The following is a 26,119-nucleotide window of genomic DNA, read 5'->3' as shown; positions in this document are numbered from 1 at the left end:
AAGATAGCAATTTCTTTCTTCTCTTTTGAGAAGTTCAAGCTAGCAATTTTGCTTTTACTTGGGATGTGCAAGCTAGTAATTTATCCTCTTTTGTCATAGGCAAAAAGGAGAATCATTCAACAATATAAGTGTTTGAAAGTATATCAAGTAAGTTTTACACCAATTTATCCAAGCTAGCAAAACTCTCCCTTAATATGCAAAACTTTTCCCATTACATCATTTTTCAAATCATCACATAAAATATATCAAGAAAAATTAACTTAGTGATGAGATATACAATTCATGAAGATAAATTATGACTATCAAAAGATAAATTATGATTCTTTTTGGATAACTCAAATAACGAAAAGAAGAATCATAGTAAATGATCTTAATTCAAAAAAAATCTCATGTTATAATTCCAAAAATTCACAAGAAAAATCATGATTCATTTGACAAAAAGATTATCGATTCATACATTTGACTAAATATTTTTTAAACCATCATCACTTCAACTCATTATGCATAATATCAAAATGTAAAATCATCAAACATGATACAAACAATTATTTTCAAAATATTCATCATTATTTTCAACTCATTCAATTTGTCAAATCAATAAAGTGACTCCCAAAAGATTCAAAATAAAATAAAAAGATTTATCAATCTCTCTAAATGCAAGTGATTTCCTTTCTCTCCTTTGTCATTGTAAATAAAAAAGAAGAATTTTTAATGATGCAATTTATTTCTTTCTTACATCAATGCTCTAAGCATCACATAAATACAAAGGTAATCGTATGAAAATTATGACATAAAAGATATTAATATCAAATCATGAATGCCATAAGACATGATTTATTTCAACATATCTATTCCTTTTTTTTATAAATGACAAAAAGAAACATAGGAGATCAAATGATATAATATCTTGATTCATGCATAAGAAATCTCAAGTTATAAATCTCAAAAAATCAAGATAAAGCTTATTCAAATTCAAATCGTCAAATCATCAAAATTACTTTCAAGAGATTCAAAATGACATAAACAACTTTATCAATCTCTTAGTGAAAAAATCGATAAGATAGAGAAAAAAAATTTCAAGAAATATTCTTTTATCTTTTTAGTTGTTTCAATTCATGTGATTTATTTCATAGAAGCATGCTAAACATGCATCAATATTTAAAACCGAAAAAGAACTTTCATTACGACAAAGATCGATAATCTATAAATCACAAAAATAATCATACATAATTTTAAAATATAAAACCATTAAACATGATTTCAAATCATCATTATGCATCATTAAATCATCAACTATGATTTCATTAATCATAAAATATTTTTAAATGAAATAAAAAAGCAATACGAAAATCATTAAGATATATATTAATGCTTTAAAAACATACATAGGATTTATCTTAAGCATTAGATTTAAGTCTAATATTTTGTTCCTTTATCATAAAGTATGTAATTTTCACGGTCATTTTCAAAATTATTAGAAGGATAAGTATGATTCCCATTTTTTTTTAATCATGCAACTAAAAAAAATTATAAATAATTTTTTAAACTAATTTAAGAACAACTCATGAAATACATCATGTAATTTCGAAATAAAACAAAAGAGTTTCGTTTGAGTTGTTTACCTCATTGTCGAGAGTCATCAAAGTGAAATTCATCATTTCATCTTCATCGGTTTGCTCCTCGTCATTGGATGAGCTTGATTTATCCCAAGGTACTTCCCTCTTCTTGCGTTCATAGCAAGTAGTTGCGTTCTTTTTAAGTTTATTTTTGTTCTTTGATTCTTGTTTTAAAAAATTTTTAAGCTTTATTGTGAGAAGTTCAAGTTCATCGTCACTTGAGCTTTCGCTCAAGTGGTCTTCTAATGTTCTAAGTGCAAAATCCTTTTTTTTCTTTGGAAGGTAGTTCTCAAGCTCTTCATGAGCATTACAAGTCATCTCATAGGTCATTAGTGATCCGATAAGTTCGTCGGGAGGAAAGTTGTTTAAATCCTTGACTTCTTGAATAGCCGTTACTTTAGAATCCTAATTTTTAGAAAGAGATCATAAAATTTTGTTCACAAGTTTATGGTTTGAAAAACTTTTACCAAGAGCTTTTAGATTATTGATGACATCCGTAAAACGGGTGTACATGTCTTCAATAGTCTCGCTTAGTTCTATTCGAAATAACTCAAAATCATGCGTCAAAATATTAATCTTCGAATCTTTAACTCTACTAATGTCTTCGTGTGTAATTTTAAGAGTGTGTCATATATCAAAGGTCATTTCACAAGTAGAAGCCCGATTAAACTCATTTTTGCTCAAAGCATAAAATAGAGCCTTCATAGCTCTAGCATTTAAAGAAAAAGTTTTCTTCTCTAAATCATTTCATTCGTTCATTGGAGTAGAAGACTTTTGAAAGTCGTTTTCAATTATATTCCATAAGTTTAAATCCAAGGAAAGCAAGAAAACTCTCATCCGAGTTTTTCAATAAGTGTAGTCCGTCCCATTGAACATAGGAGGACGAATGATAGAAAAGCCCTCTTGAAATCTGAAAAAAGCCATTTCTCTTGGGTGTTGAACCAAATAAGAAATAATATGGCTCTGATACCAACTGTTAGGATCGAGTTGGCATTAAGAGGAGAGAGAGGGGGGGGGGGGGTTTGAATTAGTGCAACGGATAAAATCACGTCGATTCGAAATCTCATTGCGATTAAATCTATTTCGAAAGATGTTAACTTGAAAGCATACAAAAGAATATAGTTGATGTAAAGAAAGTAAGGTAGTTTGCAATTAAGGTAAATATCAAAACAAAAATGCAAACCAATTTATAGTGGTTCGGTTGTCGTGACCTACATCCACTCTCGATTCCTCTTCCGTCGAGGCCACCGGCATCCACTAATGGTCTTCCTTTAATAGAAGAAGACCAACCACCTTCTTACAACTCTATTCTCCTTTTGATAAGCTTAGGAGAGAACCTTTACAAGTTTCACACCTCTCTTAGAATGAACTCTAAACTCTTAAGAGGTGGAGGGGAACACTCAACACTTTTCAAGCTTTCTCAACTCTTATTCATCAAGGATTCGTTTCCCCTTTCTACCCAATTCTTGCCATTCTAAGCATAAAAGAGTGGGGTATTTATAGGCCCTAAATGGATTCAAATTTGGAGCTTAAAATTTAAATCCCAAAGATTTCGAGGTACGGGCAGTACTACCGCTTGCAGCCTGACACTGGGCGGTACCACCACCTAGTCTGGTGATACTAACGCTTAGGAGACTATGTCTAGGTGGTACCACCACCCAGACTGGTAGTACCATCGCTTGATAGTCTCGGAGACTAGGTTTTTTGAGTTTTCTAACTCACAAGCGGTTCCACCGCTTGACCCAACTTTTGGGTCACTCAACAGGCCTCCCAATGAGCCTAAATCAGTCCCAATTAAGGCCTAATTGGCCCCTAATTGAGTTAGCATGATTATACCAAAAGCTAACTCAATTAGCCCCATAAATTGCTTCGATCTTAGATATATGATTACAAAGCATAAATCCTTTGTTAGGCATGTCATTGGTTCATCCGACACTCGTCCAATCCTTCGGTGCATCGTCCTCTTTTGTAACATTTTGCCCAATCGGCATGTTGACCTCCATAACTCTGATCTCCTTGGAGCAATATCCGCTCCTTCAGCCCAATGCCTGAATTTACGGCATGAGTCTTCTGCCGACACGTCGACCGATCCTCCGGCCCAACATCCAATCTTCTGATATGTTCACTCCGGCCTAATATGATTCTTCCTGCTTAAATTAATTTACCTCTCCTTGATCGAAGCTAGTCCTGCATTACTCAAAAATACAGATTAGATTGAGGAATCATATGCTGTTAGACATGGTACGGATTTATTTGAGGAATCATTTGCCCTAGAGACCGCAACTTACCTTCTAAATAAAGTTCTAACTAAGTCGGTAGTATCTACACCATATGAGATATGAAATGGGAAGAAACATGATCTTAAGATTGTTAAGATTTGGGGCTACCTTGCCCATGTTAAAGGACACAACCCTGATGAGTTGGAATTAAGGACGGAGCGGTGCAAGTTCATGGGATACCCCAAGGAAACTTGTGGGTATTATTTCTATCATCTCGAAGACCAAAAGATCTTTATAGCCAAGAGAGCGTGTTACTTGAGAAGGAACACATTCTTGGCAGAGACAATGGGATCATGATAGAGTTAAGCGAGGTTGGAGAACCTAGCTCAAGCACCACTCTATAGCCTGAGTCTGTTCAGGTACCTAACACACAAGTTCCAACTTTACGTAGGTCCGGCAGAGTATCTCATCCTCTTGAAAGATATGTGGGACATATTGAAGAAGAGAATGTTAGGGATATTGATCCTCAGACCTATAAAGAGGCTATTATGAGTATAGACTATGGGAAGTGGCAAGAAGCCATGGATTCTGAGATGGATTCCATGTACTCCAACAAGGTTTGGAACCTAGTTGATGCATTCAAGGGTATTGTATACATCGGTTGTAAGTGGATCTTTAAGAAAAAAATCAGAGTAGATGGAAAGGTAGAGACTTATAAAGCAAAGCTAGTGGCTAAGGGGTATCGTCAAAGGCAATGTGTTGACTATGACGAAACCTTCTCACCCGTAGCCATGCTAAAATCCATCCGAATTCTATTAGTTATTACATCACACTATGATTATGAGATCTGGCAGATGGATGTGAAAACTACATTCTTCAATGGCAACCTCGAGGAGGAGGTGTATATGATATAGCCCGAGAGATTCATGTCCAAGGACTACCCAAGTAAGGTGTGCAGGTTGCTTAGATCCATTTATGGACTAAAGTAAGCTTCCTGAAGTTGGAACATAAGGTTTGATGAGGCAATCAGATCTTGTAACTTCGTTAAGAACGAAGATGAGCCTTATGTGTAGAGGAAGGTAAGTGGGAGCGCTATCACCTTTTTGGTGTTATATGTGGATGACATCCTGATTATTGGGAATGATGTAGGAATGCTATCCACAGTAAATGCTTGGTTATCTAGATACTTCTCCATGAAGGACTTAGAGGAAGCATCATATATCTTGGAGATTCAGATCTATAGAGATAGATCCAAGAGGATGTTTGACTTGTCTCAGTCTAGGTACATAGACACCATTATCAAAAGGTTTGGCATGAAAAATTTTAAGAGATGTCTCATACCGATGAGACATGGGATACGCTTTCTAGGAGTATGTCCCCAAAGACTCCTGAAGAAAGGGCGAATATGGATAGGATACCCTATGCCTCAGCAATAGGGTCTATCATGTATGTCATGCTATATACCAGGTCTAATATAGCACATGTTTTGAGTGTCACGAGTAGGTATCAAGTGGATCTAGGCTTCGAGCACTGAAAAGCAGTAAAGTATATCCTTAAGTACTTAAGAAGGACTAAGGATCTTTTACTAGTATATGGAGGTAGTAGCCTCAGAGTTGAAGGCTACATAGACTCGAGTTATCAGTCCAATGTCGATGATAGCAAGTCAAATTCGGGCTATGTGTACACCTTGATTGGAGGAGTAGTGTGCTTGAAGAGTTTCAAGTAAGATACTATTGCTGATTCGACCATAGAGGCGGAGTACATTGCTACAGCAAAGGCAGTAAAAGAGGGAGTCTAGATGAAGAAGTTCATCATAGATCTGGGAGTCGTGCCAAGCAACGAGGAGTCGATTCTTTTATATTACGACAATAATGTGGCGATTACTCAAGTGAAGGAACCCAAGTCTCATCAGAAATCTAAGCATGTTATAAGGAGGTTCCACCTGATCAGAGAGATCATGACCCGAGGAGATATAGTAGTAGAAAGAGTTCCATCCGAAGATAACATTGCAGATCCACTAACAAAGCTATTGACTCAGATTGTTTTTTAGCGTCACAAACGTCTGATAAGGATCATACACATAGGTGATTGACTTTTGTTCAAGTAGGAGATTACTAGTCATAGGTGTCATGTAAGCCAATTACATGAGTGATGGCACATGTGACTTAACATAGTCCTTTTGCTTATTATATTTTGGCATTTATCACTTTATATTATTTGTTACATATATATATATATATATATATATATATATATATATATATATATATATATATATTGTGATGTCCTTTTATCTATGCAATGAGAATCAGATTGTGATAAGATCACGATAATGAGACCGATTTACCTTTAAACATAAATCCTAAATAATCCCGGTCATAGGTTATTCGAGAGGGATATCGAGATAACCAAACAGACTGGTGTGTTGTATACCCGTATATATGATGGATGTAGCTGGTCTCATAGCTGCTTGTATGGAGACACTAGCGATACAATATAGGTGCTCATTGGGGAATGAGTTCACTAATTGATCTGCTTACGAAATGCTGAATGGTTGATGATGTCTTATTGTCAGACAGCGATTCCATAGTCTCAGTGGTGTATCTAGTCTTTAGACTTGAGATACCAAGGATGTCCTATATAAGTGCTCCACTCTTTGATACTAGACTTATAGGTTTGGATGTCCTAGATCTAGCACAACCGATTATCAGGAGTGGCAGTCAACCTTACGAGTGTTATTGAGTATCAATAGAGGATCATCCACTCTCGATGTCATGAAAGGATCCGATTAGAGCGAGACTCGAGTAGAAATTGTATGGGTTTGACAGCACCATACCCGGTATATAGTCTTTGGGATATTAGATGGATGAGGGACTATAAGTTAACGGTAACCAAGGATAAACATATCCAATGGATTGGATTCCCCTGTATCGTTTGGGGACTACAGTGTAGTGGTCTAATACGTTCGTAGTCAATGAGTCGAGTTAATTATTATGGAGATAATAATTCACTAAACCAGAAGGAGTTCTAATAGGTATAACTCACGACCAGCTCGATATTGGGCCTAGAGGGTCACACACATATGGTAGGCGTTGCGATGAGTAGAGGTTCGGATATGAGATATCTGTCGAAACTCATATCTTATTGGATATCCAATAAGCCCCTGAATTATTGGATCTTATGGATGAGATCCAATAAGAGCCCATGAGAGATTGATTATTGGATAGAGATCCACTAATCTAAGAGGTGTGGATAGTTGGATGGAGATCTAATACCCAATAGGGGAGGATCCATTAAAGTTAAGTTGATAGAGGACCTCTATAAATAGGAGAGAACTAGTGGTTCATAGGCTAGAGTCTTTTGCTTCCTCTCATATTCTCCTTCCCCTCTCCACTTCAAAGAAGATCTAGAGTTTTGAGGAGCGTCGTCACAGCCCTACTGTATGGATTACCGCTAGAGAGGAGGGCACTTGACCTCCTTCACCCTCTCCTAGAGATATATAGGGATTCAAGGATATATGATCTCCCTAGGTTATACAATTTATCTCATGCGTGATTTTCTATTTTGTAGATTTTTGTGCACCAATCTTCACACGATGACGAACATATCTTTGGGAATTGAGGATTTTGTTTTCTGTTCTTCCGCTGCATATGTAATGTTGCCCCCAAGATTTTTCAATAGCTCAGTCACATTAATCTACAGTACCCAAGCTGTGCTGCTTGGTCATATCAGTCATACAGTGCCCGAATCATGTCGCTCGGCCACATCATTCAAACAGTGCCCGAACCGTGCTGCTCAATCACATTAGTCTTCAGTACCCAAGCCATACAGCTCAGTCACGCCAGTCTACAGCTCCCAAACCGTGCCTCACAGTTATGTCAGTCTTCAAATAACCTAAGCCGTGATACTCAACTGCATCAATCCTTCAATATCCAAGCCAAGGTGCTTGCTGTCTCCGACCGAATTGCTGCACCCAATGTCGAGCAGTGTCTATTATTAAATCAAAATCCTAACAGTCTTCCCCAACTGACCCTATCTATGACCGATCTCTGCTCCCAGAAATCCTCGGCCAACCACCGATCGTACCACTAGTCATTATACAAGCAAACTCGACTCACGAGATCACACCGCGCCATACACAAGCCCCTCGGGGAGTGACCCGGTACAAGCCACTCTCTAAGGGAGGGAGAGATTGATAGGGCACATTTTGGAAACCTACCCTCCAACCACTATTCATAGCCACATCAGCGTCAAGGTCAACATAATGGACTACGCCCCCCGCTCAATGTCGTTTCACAAAGGTTGAACGACGTTGACCGAGTACAGCGCCGTTCCACAAAGATTGGGATGGTGCCGACCCACAAAAGTGGGGACGGTGCCGACCAAGTACAACGTCGTCCCGTAAAGATCGGGATGGCGCCGACCGAGTACGGTGCCATCCCGCAAAAGTCAAGATGGCGTCGCTCGAGCACAGTGCCGTCTCGCATAGGTCAGGACAACGCCAACCAAGTACAACACCGTCTCACAAAGATCAGGATAGCACCGACCGAGTACAATGTCGTCCCGTAAAGGTTAGGATGGCATCGAGTGTGACACCGCTGTTCGACGCCATGGCACTGAGGATGCCCAACCTCTGCTCCAAGAGTAAGCTCGTCACCCGATGGGTCAGCAACCATAAATATGATAGGTACAACCAATTCTCGGGCTGAAGGATAAAAACTCATCACGGGGCCGACGACGGGGATCGGTTCTTAGCCCATTTTCTATCCAGTTCTAACAAAATCTTCAGAGGGGTCGAAGTCGGGAGTCCCCTTCCCGACCCCGACCTGTGTGTAGGGATCGACGATAGAAAGGAAGGCGGCCAGCCAAAGGGGAGTCTCCATATCTTAAAGCTAAAGCCCAAGCCCGACCTCATTGGATGACAACTCCCATCGCTCAAGTATCGACGTGAATGATCTTACGTACCTGGGATCAAACCAAGCTGTACTGACCTCTCAGTCACGGTGTAAAGGATCACTATAAGTTGCCATAACCATAAGCTCAAGGATTCTATTAGACTCTACACCAATAACGTGCCCAGTAAGGCTTATTTAATGTTTAAGAAAGCATAAGTTTAAGAATTGAAGTCTAATTCGGAGAGTGTATATCAAAAGAGTCACAAGCTACATTATTAACATTATTAGTATCAGTGGGAAATATTTTGTTTTGGATGTCATAGTGCCACATTATTATCATACTAACTAGGCAAGCTTAGGAGATGCCATCTCAGTGCCCTAAGACCTTGTGGTCAATTGAGTGATGCTTGTCGAGTCTTAATTTGATTGTCAACTCTAGAATATTAATTTTTTATTATTTATATATACTTAGACATTATTCAAAACATAAGAACTTGGATTTATTTGTATGCCTTCCATATTATATTTCGAATTTTTTTAAATTTCAATAGAATTTATATTTATTTTAATATTTTTATTTTTTATTATTCATTTGGGTTGATCTAATTGGTTGGTCCATTTTAGTTGCTAAAATAAAGTGTTTACTTGTGCTTGTAGTATCTTGAGTTGGATAGTTTGCTTGTTTACTAAAATATATTTTTTATATCCATAGTATATTTTGTAAGATTTTTGGAAGGTTGATATTTTACGGATGAATATTATAGAGGTATCATATAACTTAGGCAAAACCAATTACGTATATCATAAGTTGCATATATGATGGGTTTCGTCATATGCTTCATAACATCCGTGCTTTCATCAAATGCTTCCAAGCTAAGAAGATGAAAACTTGAAAGAATAAGCTCCTATTGAATCTCTAAATAGAAAGGGGACTATCCTTAGTTGTCAATAGTAGGCTATCTCTAAATATTCACATGTCTCATTTGGAAGATACGATGGTGCTTGGTGCTTGCTCGTGATGAGGGATCATCGGATCCACAACTATAACAACTATAATTGATTATCCATCGATTTCTATGTAGCCACCGATTACGGGAGGTGGGGGTTTATGTCATGCCTATCAAAACTTGAATTTTTTAGGTAAGTTGTAAAACACGTTATATAGAGATCTAGTAGATACCTAATTGGGCATAGAGACTAGGACAGTCGATGTTAGGATTAGTGTAAGTGTATTTGATTTTTTTTTTGGAAAACTAATTAAATAAAAATATAAGAGAAATAAAAAAGCAAGTAGGTGCCTAAATAAGAGCACAAAAGATGCAAGCATTTACATTGGTTTGGTTTCACGACCTACATTTACTCCTTATTTATTCATTTGAAGCCATCAGTTTTCTCTATCTTGATCTTAGTCTGAGTATAAATCAACTAACCTTACACCTTTCTCTGTTTTAAGATTTAGTAGTAAGTCTTACACTTAAAAGTATTCCTCTCTGAATTATTCATCGCTTTATAATGAACAACCCTTATAATTTAAAAAAGGATTTTTTGACAAGACAAACTTGACACTAGAAGCAAAAGAACACTTAGTAACTCTCTCCTCGAATCACCAACCTAGTGAAGTTTTATAAAGGCTCCAACCACCCCAAAACATGGAGTATATCAATCAAAATAACCTGAAACTAGAGTATTGAAACATTGAGTCGATGCTAATCAAGCTATCTGGGATATGCTAGATGGTATCACCACTTGTATGGGCATTGCGACTACTTAGGTTAGGTGGTGCCATTGCCAAGCCTAGTAAGAACCCAAACAGCTCATAGAAAACCCCATAGTAGCTGGTTGACCTAGTAAAGAGATAGTTTTAACCTAATTGCAATTCAACTACATCCTATAGCTTTTCGACTAACCATTCAACACATTAGTGATCCTTCAAAATATCAATCAATCATTCGACACATTGACAATCCTTTGGCATATTGATTAATCTCCACGATATCGATTAATCCTATCAATTAATGCTTAATTCTTCAACTCAACGTTCGATCTTCTGACATAATGTTTGATTCTTTTCTTAATGTCTAATCCTTTGGCTCAACATTTATTTATTTGATCATTTCATGATCCACACTCTTAAAATATCATTAGTATCACTTATATAATAAATATACTTATAAAAATATCAATTATCTAAAATAATCAATTGATTTTATCATCAAAATATAAGACTTGATAATAAAAAAGAGTCATCACTAGCAAAGTAAGATTTGACTCGATTGCGACACTCTTGCGAGCAAGAGGAATAGAGAGTTAATCTCGATATTGGTTATAATGTCAAAAGTCAAGAACCGGATTTTTCTTACCAGTATCTTCTTTGGGGTACTTTGATTTTAATTTTCTTGTGATATCTTTCTTTGGGCCCTCCTTACATCAATATATTAATGTCAAAAAGGATCATCAACTCCTTGTGAACTGATGTAACCCTATTCCAAATATTATTATATTTGAAAATTAACGACCCTTCGTAAACATCCAAGTTGACTAGTCCTCAACGTCTCATTCTTTTAATAGTAGATTCATTTCAAATCGTAGGATCATACAAAAATATAACAAAGACATATTTATGCGAGATCCCTCTAACATCTAGACTAATGAAGACCTCAAGAGTATAAATATAATTCCAAGAGTTCAAAGACAAGTATATACCTAGAGTTCTCACCATTTATAAATCCTATAGTGGGAAATGAAAATTACTCTTTTGAATGTCACATTAGGGTTTAGGGTTTAGGATAAGCTTATCTATCATTCTCATGTTAACCGAGTAAGCTTATATAGTAAGTATTATACAGTACCATGCTAACCGACATAACCAATAGGATGTTTGTGTTCAGTCGTGATAGATCCTTTCACAATATTACAATTAATTATCAATTGAATTATTAATATTGATATATATACTTGAATTATATTTTTTATGTCATATGGAATATTCCTTTAATTTTTATAATGTTAGTTTTTATTTATTGTCAATTTTGTTCGATCAAATTGGCTCGTCCGATTCTCAATGCATTGAACCAAACCGAAAAAGGAATAATTCTTAAAGAAAAGGGGAGGGAAAATAAAGAAGGGATTAATGTTAAAATAAAAAAAGTAAAGAACAATCTGTAGGCAAATAAAAATAAAAACGGGGCGCTCTTTAAGAATTGTTTTTTTTGCCAAAAATTGTCCAAATTACTTTCGGGAGGGTCTAAAGAAAGACACGGAGAGCCCCCACTGAAGTTGCCATCACCAAATGGTCGGCTGCAGGCGTGGGTTGGATTCGATGCATGGAGACGCCTACGCCTCCCCTATATATAATAAGCCATTCGTTTTGGGTCTCCCATCCCATATTCCTACGTTTGTCGAACTTGATTTCGGCTGTAGTATAAGGATCCCGATTCTTTCCCGCAAGGCGTTGCCGTTGGATTCTGAGGTGGTTCTTTAGCAGGATGCCGATTCATTCGCCGAAGACGGTGGATGTTGAGGCAGGAATGGCGGTGCTGAAGCAAAGCGTCACCAAGCTGACGAACATCCTGGAGGGCCTTCCCGAGATGCCGTTCAACACGATGGAGTATATGCTTCTCTGCACGTACGTTGTGTCCACCGATTCCTTCTCGCTTTCGCTCTTATCGTTCCTTCGTCTGATGATGGATTTGTTGCTCTCGTTGTTATGTCAGGACTATCTACGATTTTTGCACTATGAAAACCCCCAATGATCTCAGTGAGCAGTTATATGCGGAGTACAAGAAATCGTTGATGGACTACCTGCATTCCAGGGTGAGAATGAACCGCTTGCATCTGGATTTACACAATCTTAATAAAAAGAAAAAGGTTTTTTTTCCCGTGCTAAATCTTCTCAGCTTTGATGATGGAATTGAGTTGGGCCTCGACGCCCCTTGAATAAGTTACCCTTTTTGTACTCTTCAGACGAACTTGATTTCGAGTAGGCCGGTTGACTATTAGTCGCTTGCATGCAATTGTGTCGATTATAAGTACCATCGGAGTTCAGATTTAGTTTCGTTTGCAGATGCTTAATATAGGTTTCACATGTTTTCGCTTTTTGTGAAAGGTAAAACCATTGGGGAAACAGAAGCTCTATAAAAGAAAAAGGAGGAATAAGCAGAATTCTGTCGTCTGTGCATTTTGGATGCAAGTTTGATGAACGATTCAAATAGAACTTGCATTTTGGATACGATATGATCATTCCATCATGTAAATTGCAAAAGAAGTCTGTATCAATGCCATCTTGTCCTAGTCTTACGAGAACTTCTTCTCTTTCGATCAGGTCTTACCTTCTTTGAGGTCGAAGAACGATGAATATATGCTGAAGGAACTCGTCCGGAGATGGTTAAATTACAAAGTCATGGTCAGATGGCTTTCGCGTTTCTTTCATTACCTCGATCGCTATTTTGTCAAGAAGAAGGCACTTCTTCCACTCAAGGAAGCTGGGATTACTTGCTTCCGTGACCTGGTGCGCCTTCATCCTTCTTCTGTCACATCTCTGCAGCATGTTTGCTTTCGGTGTATTGAACTCGAGTCTCCTGCGGGGGTTAATTGTTTTTTTTTTTTTGTGGTTATAGGTTTATGAGGAGATGAAAGGAAAAATAAAAGATGCCGTCATCTCTTTGGTAAGTCTATTCACTTTTCTTCCTTTCGAGCATTGAACACGTTCATTGATTACGCTGTGTGTTTCAAGCAGATTTATCAAGAGCGAGAGGGGAGTCAAATAGATAGACCTTTGTTGAACAACGTCGTGGAAATTTTCATTCAGATCGGTTTAGGAAGTAAAGAGTATTATGAAGTTGACTTGGAAGCCCCTTTGCTTCAAGACACCGCTGCCTATTATTCCAGGAAAGCTTCAAAATGGATTCTCGAGGATTCATGCCCGGAATACATGTTGAAGGTACTTTTGTTGCGCGACCATTCAGTAATTATCACTCACCTAACGCTGAAAGCGTCTTGGCTTTTGTTAGGCTGAGGAGCGCTTGAAGCAGGAGAAGGACAGGGTTGATCATTACTTGGACCATACCACTAAAAAGAAATTGATAGAGGTATATTTCGATAATATCGATGAATATTTTCAGCTGGATAAATTCGTTTGAGTCGTCATATTGTTTGTTTATAGAATGTGGAACATCAGTTGCTGTCTGTAAATGAAATCCAACTTCTAGAAAAGGAAAATTCTGGATTGATTGCATTACTTCGAGACGGCAAGGTACCTCTCTCTACCTCTTAGATGCCGATGAGTTAGATTATGCCCCTTTCAGGATTTTATGAAACTTAACAACCATTCTTCTAATTTGTATTTTAGGTGGATGACCTCGAGCGTCTGTATAGGCTCTTCAGCAGAATACCTGAAGGCCTGACTCATGTTTCTCAGTTGTTTACGCAGGTTTATCTCAGTTTTATGATGTTCTGATTTGATGCAGTCTTCAGTAAATTATTTTACTTGAATCTCATGGTCATTGAAACATCACTGCAGCATGTGAAAGCTGAAGGTACAGCCCTAGTCAGCCAGGCGGAGAACGCTGCGAGTAGCAAGAGAGTATGTGGCCATAGTCTTTTCCTTGAAGTTGACTGTCGTTTGATCTTAACAACAACAAGATCCACAAGAAATTGAAGTGAATATATTTAGTTGACTTGTTTTGAGGAATCCTTCGAGGCATTTTTTCTCTTTCTCATAGAAAAAAAGAATACTAAATATTAGCATAAGAATCGTTGTCCAGTGGTGAACCTTTAATCCTTAGTCAATTGATTATTTAGTTTCAACTCTTATTATCAGCATCCTTCAGTACTTCCGTTCTTGCTGACATGCACACCATTAACAACGCTGACAATGTAAATCTTGCAGGCAGAGAAAAGGGATGCTGCTGATTCGCCGCAGCTGGTGCGTAGTGAACCTCTCGATTAGCTTGAGCAGATCAATCGGTTCAGTTTCTTTCTGAGAATCATGAATTGATGAACCTCTTGGGTTTTCAGGTTTTGATCAGAAGAATTATTGAGCTGCATGACAAGTATATGGGATATGTCCAGGAAAGCTTCCAGAATCACACCCTTCTCAACAAGGTTTGGTTTGTCATGCACCAACCACTGTTCCAAGTCTTCAACTTTGCCCAAGTATTATTGTGTATCCCTTTTAGGCACTCAAAGAGGCTTTTGAAGTTTTCTGCAATAAGAGCGTCGCGAGCTCCTCGAGTGCCGAGATGCTGGCTTCCTTTTGCGATAATGTTCTTAGAAAAGCAGGAAGTGAGAAGCTCAGTGATGAAGAAATTGACAGGACTTTGGAGAAGGTAAATGCCTTGTTTTGACATGAGTGTCTCTCTCTTTCTACTGTGGAATGAATCTACAGTGCAACTGAACAAATCTTCCGTCTTTGCAGGCCATGAAATTGCTTTCTTACATCAATGAAAAAGATCTGTTTGCTGAGTTCTCCAGGTATAAAGGCTGTCGCATGCTGAGCTATTTACGTTGTCTGTCATTACGGTCATGTTCGAATTTGCGAAATTGATTTGCAGGAAGAAGCTTGCGAGGAGGTTGCTGTTTGACAGATATGCTAACGAGGATCATGAGAGGCTCATTTTGACGTACCTAAAGCAGCAATGTGGAGGGCAGTTCAGCTCAAAGATGGAGGGCATGGTCAGTAGCATCCATCATGTTTGTATGGTGATTGGCACTGAATACGCGGGTTGGCAGACTAAAATTTGTTTGTCTCAGGTGACTGATCTAACTCTTGCTAAAGAAAACCAATCGTGTTTCGAGGACTACCTCTACGCGAACCCCCATGCGCATCCAGGGACAGAGCTCAGTGTCAGTGTTCTCACGACTGGATTCTGGCCAAGTTACAAATCATCTGATCTCACCCTTCCCGATGAGATGGTAAGGCAAACCCATTTTCTTGATATGAATGATTGATTGCAAGTTTTTCACCCAAAAAAAGCAATTATAATTGATCAACTTTAACTCGAGGGATTTGACATGCAAAAAAAGAATGCTTGGTCGCTGCTGATTGCTAATTTCGGTTGCCGCTTTCAGATCAAATGCATAGAAGCCTACAAGAAGTTTTATGAGTCCAGCACCAAGAACAGAAAGCTTTCGTGGATATATTCGTTAGGGACATGTAACATCAATGCCAAGTTTGATGCCAAATCCATAGAGCTTAATGTGGCAACTTATCAGGTATCTATCGGATTCTTTTCGTTCTGATCATGTAAAACAGACATGGATGCTAACTGGAAGTATTCACATGATGAGTCGTGAACAGGCGGCAGTTCTGCTGCTATTTAACTCCGCAGATAGATTGAGCTACGCAGAGATCAAAGCTCAGCTCAACTTGACCGATGAGGACATGGTCAGAGTGCTTCACTCGCTTTCTTGTGCCAGATATAAGATTCTAAAGAAAGCGCCAATGACAGACACCGTCTCTCCCAACGACATCTTCGAGTTCAATTCCAAATTCACCGACAAAATGAGAAGGATTAAGGTCTGGACATGACTTTCCTCTTGAATACTCAAGAAGAAGAAGAAGATTAAGTTCTTTCTTTTCGGTTTTTTTGGTTCTTTGATTGACACATTCATTCGACTGCAGGTACCTCTTCCCCCGGTGGACGAGAACAAGAAGGTGATAGAAGATGTCAACAAAGATCGAAGATATGCTATTGATGCTTACATCGTGCGCATCATGAAAAGTCGAAAGGCTTTGGGTCATCAACAGTTGGTGTTGGAATGCATCCAACAGCTTAGCCGCATTTTCAAGGTAGTATAGATAGTACCGATGAATCGTATACCGAAACATAGGAATACTGTGTGTTAATTAGAAGGGTCTCAGAAAGAAGACAACTTTTCAGACTGTCCTAATTAAGTCGTGGTCTTAATTTGCAGCCTGACGTAAAATTGATCAAGCAACGAATAGAAGATCTGATCACCAGAGAATTTTTAGAGCGGGACGAGGAGGACCCAAACATTTACAAATACATTGCCTGATCGACCTGATCTCAATCGATTACAAGCTTTCCAGACTCGAAGATGCATCTTGTGGATTTGCCCTAACTCGGTAGCTTATACCAAGAGAAAGAAGAAAACATCTGTACTGTAATTACATGACCTCTGACCATAGAAATGCATTGTTCTCTTCTTTTGCGGTTAATACATTGGTTGATTTCTGTCCTCCTCGATGTATTTCGACTGGCACTTGCAAATCCAATCACTCCAAGATAGCCAGGTCGACGAGTGGCATCAGCAGTCGTATGGAAAGCTGGTGCTGCCGCTTGTGGTGCTAATGCTTGAACCGTCCATGCATAAAGAATTTATCATGAGAAGTCCAAAAGAATAAGCAATAATTTAAATCCTCAACCAAGTGAATTCGGTAAAATATGAATCTGATACTCCATTATCTAATGAATCTGTTACACCATTATCAGACCAATGAACAATTAGAGTATTGCTGAAGCTACACCTATTGGTGCAGTGATCTGAGAGGCTGATACCAGCATGGATAGTTGCCATGCTAGACTTGCTGATCATCATATTGGTAAGAAGTTGCTGCAGCCGTCAATTCTTACATCAACACTTTGTGATCTGCTTACACTTTCTGATTGCATTCATATCCAAGGTTCACAATCTTGTGTAGCATGTGTCAATATACAAGCACGAATCGAGTTTTGGAAAACCCTGAGAAAAACTGAAAAAAAACACTGGTACAGTACCAAAGTACATGCCTTTATTGAACGATACACGTACAAAGCGTATCACTCAATTTACCTTGGTCCATGTATCGATAGACTCTTGAACGGGTGCCATAGCAAAAATCCAAGAAATAAAGCTTCTTGTCCGTGCAGCAATGAGCGACTTGGAGTGGATAATTCCAATGTTCAGAAAGAAAAAGTACCCAAGGAAGAAACATGCTGATCTTTTCATATTTTGCTTGAACCAGATGATAAACAAGCTCTCAAGACATCCTCAATCAAGATAATGCTGTTGGCCAGTCTAAGCGTAACATCCAAAGGTAATAACGAAAGCAAACATGGTTACCCTCTGATACCTGAGTCTTGCCAAGGCAAATATAGGCCAACGAGCAAAATGCAGATGACTCGTATCACCTCACCTGTCGATGAAAAGAAATGCTAATTCAGTTTATGGACAAGTAACAAAAAAGTAGCAACAAGAAACAAGTCCAACAGTTATAGAAACAGCAAACACCTTGACTGCTAAAGTTGGCACCATAATGCATGACAACATCATCATACAAACCAAGAGTAATTATATGAAGCACATGGAGTCCTTAGAATGAATTATGAATACCTTGGTGCAGTTGTTAATATGACATGCTTACAACAATATGAATGCACAATTATGGCATGGAGTTTCTAAACTCCACCTAGGCATTATCACTATTCATTCCAAGTTTGAAAAAAAGGGAGGTTTGTATGAAGCAACTAGATCATCAACTAGAAGTAACCCAAGGCATCTCATCACCTAGATGTTCCAAAGAGCAAAGTGCTACCATGTTGACACCCATTTTGACAAAAAAAAAATATATATATATATACAAGAGTTCATCCAAACAATGATTGTGACATTGATCACAATGTTGGATAGTTAGGAAAAAAGAAGTTTTGTTGAGATAAGAATATCAAGATGGATGTGTGTGGGTCACTATAGAAGATAGAAAAGAAAATGTTTACATTCATGAACAATTATACACACCAATAAAAGATAAGATGAGAGAAAATTATTTAAAACTGAACGGTCATTTCCAAACAATACATATATAAATGTCTCATACAAATAAGGTGTCTCAATTAAGACTTCAATGGTATAAGAATAGGAAAGGGAAAACCCATAAAATTGTTATTGGAAACAATAAGAGAGATTTAACTATTCTTAGTTTGATTAGTGATATTACTATAAATAGAGCTCGATGGTAGGAAAAATTCATATAGTTGATCTTAAATAGGTGGGGCATTATAACTTCTTGTTGTTGCACCAAATATTATATGTTTCCAAGATGACATGCTTAGGGCCATGTTAGAAGAAAAACTAGTGTTTTTAAAAGTGCCAGGTGCCAAGATCCCAAAATGTCTGAGGCGCTCTAGAATATTAAAATATAAAAAATATATTTTAATAGCAACCAATGCTAAATAATTCCAAAGAGGGAGTAAACGGTGCTAAATATTGCTAGACAATTTCAAACAAGGATTAACCATGCTAAATGACTTTAAAGTTTAAAGAGGGACTGAGAATGGTTCTAAAGAGGGATTAATGCTAATCAACTTTAGAGAGGTGATAAGAGGAGTAACCAGCCTATGGAGGAAGGTGGGGAAGGAGACGGCGGTGGCAGAGGGGGCTTTGGACAAAGGTGGCAGTGTAGGGAACTGCGCACGAAGGCAGCAATGGCAAAGGGAACTGTGCACAAAGGCACACTGAGCGACAGACCACAGGTGGGTCGAGCGATGATGTAGGGTTTTAGTTTTCATCGAGCCAAGCACACGAGGAGGGTGGTTGGTTTAGTGTTAGGGTTTAGTTGGTTCAATTGAACCAACTTGCCTATTCAATCGAACCAAGCAGGAGCTAAGGTCACAATTCACTCAGGGCATTCACTGAGGGGGTGGTGGTTTAGTGTTAGGGTTTAGTTGGTTTGATTGAACCAAGCAGGAACTCAAGTCACAATTCACTCGAGCGCTCACTCAAGGCGCCCAAGTGGTGATTCAGTCAAATGCATCGCCCGAAAGCTGTGTGATGCGCTTGGGCCTCACCTTGCCTCGCCCTAGCACCTAGGCGAGCGCCTGGGCGTCTATTAAAAACCTTAGGAGAAACATGTCGTTGGTTCAATGTAAATAAAACTTCAAAAGAGATGGAAGATAGATAAAAGATGAAACATGTCATAATTCTCCTTTTAAATAATAGGTACCAATTCTACAGACTATAACTCTAAGTGCTGATGTCTAATCTATCAAATGTTGCCCTTCAATTAGGGTTGGGACATATGGTATTATATTAGAGTTCTAATGGTGACAGATGTTGCAATGTCAAATTAGCAATGGTGAGCAAAGATTGGATATCACAAGAAATGCAATAATTTAAAGAAGAGATCCAATGAAATAGTTGAACTAAGAGGATTCTTATCAATTTGAAGATACATATATCAAGTTCTGTCTGCATCTCATACCTTCTCCTGAGATTTCCAAATACACCCAGAGATTTCTGCATATTTTATTCGGATAATATCTTTCAGCTACAGCTCAATATACACCTCTTTTCATTTCTTACCTTACAACAGGTAACATTCCCCTCTGTTCCATCTCTTTCTGTAAAACAACTACCTTTTCTTGATGTCCATAATTAGCATAACCAGACATTAGTGCACTATAGATATCCCTATCAGGAAGCAGTTTCTTCTGTAGCATTTCTTCAAATAAATTCTCAGCATCTTGCATCCTTCCTTCTAAGCTCGTCTGACTAATCAAGGCATGATAAGTAGACAAGGTTGGTCTGAGGCCTAGCTTCTCCATCTCTTTGTAAAGCTCAATAGCTTTATCAGTAGAGCTGGTATTACAATAGGCAGATATAAGAATGGTGTACGTAACTGCATCAGGGCTTAAACCTTCATCTCTTAACCTGAGGGCCAAGTGTTGAACTTCTGATAGATTTCCTTTGAGAGACAGACCTTTTATTAGAGTATTATAAGTCACAATACTAGGAGATATCCCAGTTTTCTTCATTCCCTCCATCAGTTCAAAAGCCTTTTGCAACTCTTCCTGTATACAATATGCATCAATTAGAATGTTGTATATCTGCACATTTGGTCGAATACCTCTTGATACCATGTCTTGGAAGAGTGCTTCTGCTTCCACAAGCATGCCTTGTTTGCAGAAACCATTGACCAGCGATCCATAAGACACAACATTCAATTCCAGCCCCATATCCTTCATCTCCTCAAAAATGTCGAAGCACCTCTCAAAGTGACAAGCTTGCGCATAAGCATCGATGAGTGGATTATATGTCTCCACTTCTGGTGACACTCCCTTCCCTACCATCTCCTTGATCAACCCCTCTGCCTCAGCCATCCTTTGCAATTTGCACAGCCCATTTACCAGTGAATTGTAAGTGATGCATTCGACTTTCAATCCAAGTGACTCCATCCGGCCCATGGCCTCAAAGGCTCCTTCCATATCTCCTATGCGACAATATCCATCAACAATCGTATTAAAGATCACACTGGTTGGGACCAAGCCTTTTTCTACTAGTCTCTCCAAGACCTCTTCTGCTTTGGCAACTTTTCCATACTTGCAAAGTCTATTCAACAATATACTGCAAGTGTACACTCCTATTGTTACACCCTTTTTAACTGACTCCTCGAATAAAACCAATGCGGCTTCCACATCGCCACTTCTCGAGTGGCCATCAAAGAGAGCACTGTACGTAAATCCATCAGGCATGAAACCAGCTGCTCTCATCTCATCCAACAAGGAATTTACGTCATCCATCCGGCTGGCACAACAAAGCCCCGATAGCAAGGTATTATACGTGACAAGGTTTGGCTTCAATTTCGAAGCCCGCATCCGATCCCGCACACCAAAAGCAGCATCCAAATTCCCAATTTTACAATACCCATCAACCATCGTATTATATGTGATGAGGGTTGGTGTGATTCCCCTCCTCTCCATTTCTTCAAACATCTTCTGAGCACCATCCAGGCGCCGCTCCCTGCACAGGCACGATATCAGGCAATTGAAGGTGAAAGCATCCGGCTTTAGGCAATCCTTCTTCTCCATGCAATGAAATAACTCCATCGCTCTATCCAGATCTCCGGATTTGACAGCCGACTGGATGGCCTTATTGTAGGCGTAGGTGTCCGGGCGAATTGGAGAGGCGACCAACCGGTTGAAGAGAGACAAGGCATCGGTGTACCGCTTGCGCGATACAAGGGTCTCAAGCAGGAGATTGCACGAACGGAGACAGGGGAACAGGTGGGAGCTTTCCTGGGCGACGAAGGAGACGAGGTCGAGGGCCTCGTCAGGGAGGTTAAGCGAAGCGTAAGCGGAGACGAGGAGGCTGGCAGCGGAGTGGGAGAGCGGGTGAGAATGGGAAAAGGAGCCGGCGAGGGATCGGAAGAGGTGGGAGGGGGGGGGGACGAGGGGCTTGTGGGAGAGAATTAGGGTTTGGCAGAGTGATAGGGAGGAATGAAAGCAGCCCTTTTGCCGGAGCTGTGCACGCAACTTATCCAATAGTTCCTCTGCCTGGTCTCCTCCTCCGCCGCCGCCGCCGCCGATGCTGCCGTGGATGTCTTCTCCTCGGCGTTCGAGGATATCTGCTTCATTAGAAGAGAAACATCTTCGAGGAGGAGGGGGAAGAGGAAGGGAGGAGAGGCGGGAGGGATTTGGGGTTCGACGGAGAGAGTGGCGGACGAGCTTCGCCATCTCTCCAGCTCCCGTGACGGCGGTAATGGGATTCTGCAGAGGTTTAAGCTTCAGAAGATATGAATATAATAATAATATGTATGCGTATGCAAAGAGACTGGCATTCACAGGTGATCATACGGTCTCCGCTGCCCGTTACACACGCCATTGTAAAAAATAACGGTCTTAACATTCATTATAACGGCTGTCAGGACCCGTTATATATATATATATATATATATATGTCCGGTAGACTCAGATTAATGACTAGTAACCATTAGTTTGAAAAGAAATGATTGATTACCACTTGGAGATTCGTGCAACACCTACAAGTGGCAAAATTTGAATTACTTGATATTGTTTGTTGTATTCTATCTTTGCTCAAGATAATACATATCGATCGTTGCTAATGACAATTATCTATGTTTCCAACTTGATATGAGTTCTTTGCCGTACAAAAAAAATACCCTATCTTCTTCTGAAAATAAAATAAAATAAAAATATTGAAGTATCCTATCTGCAAATATAATCTCTATCTGCATGATATAAGGTAAGAGCATTCAGTAGTTTTGCTGCAATTGTTTTTGCGATAGGTAATTATTCTTTCAAGTTAGTACTACTGTCAATCATCTTGAAAATGTCAACTAAAAATACACTGCCAAATTCACTTCTGCAAGCTGATATAAGCCAGAAGAACTATTATCCTTTTTCCATAAGGAGTTCATCTGCTCATTTCTTACATAATCCTGCTTGTTTTTTAGATGGGAAGGAAGTTCTAGGTTTTAGAAGTATTTAAAGTAGAAATCTTGGAATAAATCATGCCACTATGATTGTACAAGGCTGCATCAGCCCAAGTTGAATGACAGAAGGAATGTCTCTTCACTCACCAACTTATGTAATTTTTTTCTCATCAAATGACTTTAGCTGGTCGAATCATCACTTCACAGGAAAGGCATTAACATCTTTTGACATTTGGACAGCTGTAGCTTTCCAGACTATAATTTGCCAAGAAAGTTGTGTGATGTTCTTCAAAGTATCAACTACAATGACTGCATACATTCACTTTCAAGCGGCAAGTAAAACATAATTTTTAGAACTTGATAGTCAAGGCTAAGTTCTTAATTTGTATTATACTAGCTTGCATGCTAGAGATGTTCAACATGCAACAGCATAATAATACCTAAACCAACCGATTTATATAGCATTATCAGTGAGCTTACATGTATGAAAAAACAGAAAAGTTCTCTATTAGAGATACAGAAAGCCAACATAATATACTTTTATACAGCTTTTTCAGTGTCATAGTTACATACTCCAAAATTCTAAGACAGTATCATGTGGAACAGAGACATGTAGGCTGACAGCAAATAGAGTATACAGATTTTTTGATGTCTCCATGTTCATATACAATGTCCTTTAACATCATGGAACACTGTTGCTTCTGCATGGCCATATTTTAGCTTTCATATACGTGTATCTGTCAGATAGCTCTACCAATGTTCCTGCAGCGGACCATGACAAAGTATCAATCAAATCAGAAGTTCCTCAATCTTCATCTTGCGAACAATGAAATGAACAATAAAGTTTGCGTTGAAGTGATCAGAGTGGATGACACATTTGCACATGATTCATACTATTGATCAGTGGACTGCTAGTCTGGATTGTGCAATTTGAACATCTATTCACATACTCATCGTGACATGCATCTGCTGCTGCGTCTCTGATCATTTCTTTGCTCGATTGCAGAATTCGTTCATGGTGGTTTGTCTGTTCATGAAGAACGACAAAGCTGAATCTGTACAAGAAGACTTGATCTTTCTGAAGCAAGACTTCCAGGTCCAGTTGACGTTACAATAGAGAAGATTAGCCGTATCTTCATGTTTCCTGCACCTGTTTTACGATGTCCAAAGCCGTCATTGCTTCGTGGACTATCGATTCTTGCACGTTGATTCCTGCGGCCTTCATTTCATACAGCAACTTGACAGCCTCCATGCCGCAGCCACTCCGCGCATAGCCAATGAGCAAAGACTTCCAGCACACGCAGTCTCGCATGCCGTCCATTGTCGCAAATGCTCTCTGCGCCTCAGTTGGAAGCTCGTGTTTCATGTACATGTCTACCAAGCTGCTACAGACGAACCCATCCGAGCTTGTTCCCAATTTGATGGCAGCGGCATGAACTTGCTTGCCGCTCCAGCCACTGTCCCCCATCTTAGCGCATGCCGAGAGAGTGCTCGAGAAAACGTGGCAGTTCTTCCTCCGTCCTGCTCTTCCCATCTCTCTGAAGACGCCGATGGCCTCCTTGAACCGCCCTTCTCTAGTGTACCCACTGATCATGCACGTCCAAGCCGCTGCACTCTGAGACCGCGTCCCCTCGAAGAGTTTTACGGCGCTGCCGTGGTGCCCAAGTCTGCTGTAGAATTGGATGAGCGACTCGCCCACATCTCCGAGAAGAACAGCGTCATCGCCTCCTAGCACCTTGAGGGCCAGCCCGTGAACCTGCCGGCCAAAACCCAGCTCTCTCGTCCGAGCGCACGACCTGAGAACGGTGACGAGGGCTTCCAGCCAGCAAACACCCGGCTCAAGCACCGGCGAACGACCACCGCTTCTTACGCACATTTCCACGAACATCCGCAGCGCATCGCCGTGGCTGCCGCTGGCCGACAGGGCGGCGATCACGACCGCCAAGGAGGTGGCATCTCTAAAGTGCATTTGGTCGAAGAGCTGGCGGGCTACGTGCTGCTGGCCGCAGGCGGCGAACATGAACAGCAAGCGGTTGGCGAGGTGAAGGCCGGCGGGCCGGCGCAGGAGGTCGGGGAGGCTACGGCGGATGTGAGCGCAGACTCTGGCGCCCTGGGCGGCGTCCCGATACTCGGCGCACTCCTTGATAAGGGAAACGTACAAGTCCTCGTCCACGGGGAGCTGCAGGACGTCCATGAGGCGGAGGACATCGGTGGGAGCACACGACGAGTTCTTTACGTTTCTGCCGCTGCTGCTGCTGCTGCACTCATCGCCATCGTCATCGTCGTGGCTGCTGTGATCGGGTGCGTCAACAACAGGACGACGTGGGGAAGGCTTGGTCGGGAGCGGGCGGGGGTTGTTTGCTGGTGATGGTTGCTGGGGGCGGCGCAACGGGAGCAGCACCTGAGGCGGTACTGGAACAGGAGGACGAGACAGCTGCCGCCTCCATCTCACTGCTGCTGCTGGGGATGTGCTGCTGCTTCCGCTGTTACAATAGCGGTGGCGATGTGTAAGCTTGGGGATCATATGAGACAGAGGCGCAGCTGCCGCGGTACCCACCGTCGAGGAGAACCCCATTCTCATTGGCACCGCTCATTGGTACCTCGAACACGTAATACGGATCCTCCCCCCTTTTTAACCCATTCCTTTGTTTTGTGCAGCAGCTTTATATGGATCGGATTACGTATTCCAATCCAACCCGTTGCACTGAAAAGAAAAAGATATATTTCATGCGTTTAATGTGTAATGTATGTAATTTCACATTGCAAATTGACTCTTTCTTTTCTTATTTGCCGATTCACAGTGAACAATTATGATAAGTTTTACATGTCTCAGCTGGCAAAATAAATTGTGATTCAGAATTTTTTTTCTCGAGAATATAACTTTTCGTATTAATTAATTATAATACTAACTGATATCGACTTAATACAAAAAGAAGATGAATTTGTGGCAAGCATACTGATGACGATCGTATGACAAAAAATTATCTAAAAATAATAATAATAATAATAATAATAATAATAATAATAATAATAATAATAATAATAATAATAATAATAATAATCTCTTGTTACACACTGACAAGTTTTTTGCCAACTGATCCCTGCAAAAAAATCTGAATAATTAGTGATCTAAATCTAAATAATTAGGCATCTTAAAGGTTGGAAACCATCATTATCAATGCATTACAGCATGTTTCGAACCATTCATAATACACATAC

General features: G+C 39.8%; 3 protein-coding genes across 3 annotated transcripts; 1 reads left to right on the top strand and 2 right to left on the bottom strand.

Moving 5' to 3' along the window:
* Window positions 1-12,215: 12,215 nt before the first annotated feature.
* On the top strand, window positions 12,216-16,838 carry LOC135628248 (cullin-1-like). The gene is made up of 18 exons (XM_065134841.1): window positions 12,216-12,355; window positions 12,444-12,543; window positions 13,052-13,237; window positions 13,347-13,394; window positions 13,466-13,669; window positions 13,740-13,817; window positions 13,892-13,981; window positions 14,078-14,158; window positions 14,249-14,311; window positions 14,746-14,832; window positions 14,907-15,056; window positions 15,146-15,201; window positions 15,282-15,402; window positions 15,481-15,642; window positions 15,799-15,942; window positions 16,028-16,246; window positions 16,352-16,519; window positions 16,645-16,838. Exons 1-18 carry the CDS (start codon window positions 12,216-12,218, stop codon window positions 16,744-16,746), a joined length of 2,199 nt encoding a protein of 732 aa, XP_064990913.1. The 3' UTR covers window positions 16,747-16,838.
* A 286-nt stretch (window positions 16,839-17,124) lies between these two features.
* Window positions 17,125-22,231, bottom strand: LOC103999054 (pentatricopeptide repeat-containing protein At5g12100, mitochondrial). Its single transcript, XM_009420702.3, has 2 exons — window positions 19,931-22,231; window positions 17,125-17,866 (listed from the first exon to the last, which is right to left on the bottom strand). Exon 1 carries the CDS (start codon window positions 22,179-22,181, stop codon window positions 20,028-20,030), a length of 2,154 nt encoding a protein of 717 aa, XP_009418977.2. The 5' UTR covers window positions 22,182-22,231; the 3' UTR covers window positions 17,125-17,866; window positions 19,931-20,027.
* A 1,184-nt stretch (window positions 22,232-23,415) lies between these two features.
* On the bottom strand, window positions 23,416-25,523 carry LOC103999186 (pentatricopeptide repeat-containing protein At1g31790). Its single transcript, XM_009420855.3, has one exon. The coding sequence runs from the start codon at window positions 25,479-25,481 to the stop codon at window positions 24,036-24,038; it is 1,446 nt and encodes a 481-aa protein (XP_009419130.3). The 5' UTR covers window positions 25,482-25,523; the 3' UTR covers window positions 23,416-24,035.
* Between the last annotated feature and the right edge of the window lie 596 nt (window positions 25,524-26,119).

This window comes from Musa acuminata, chromosome BXJ3-1, assembly GCF_036884655.1.
Source record: "Musa acuminata AAA Group cultivar baxijiao chromosome BXJ3-1, Cavendish_Baxijiao_AAA, whole genome shotgun sequence".
In the NCBI taxonomy this organism is placed as follows: Eukaryota; Viridiplantae; Streptophyta; class Magnoliopsida; order Zingiberales; family Musaceae; genus Musa; species Musa acuminata.
The sequence above is the reverse complement of the archived record's forward strand: the minus strand, read 5'-3'. Positions and strand labels throughout refer to the sequence as shown.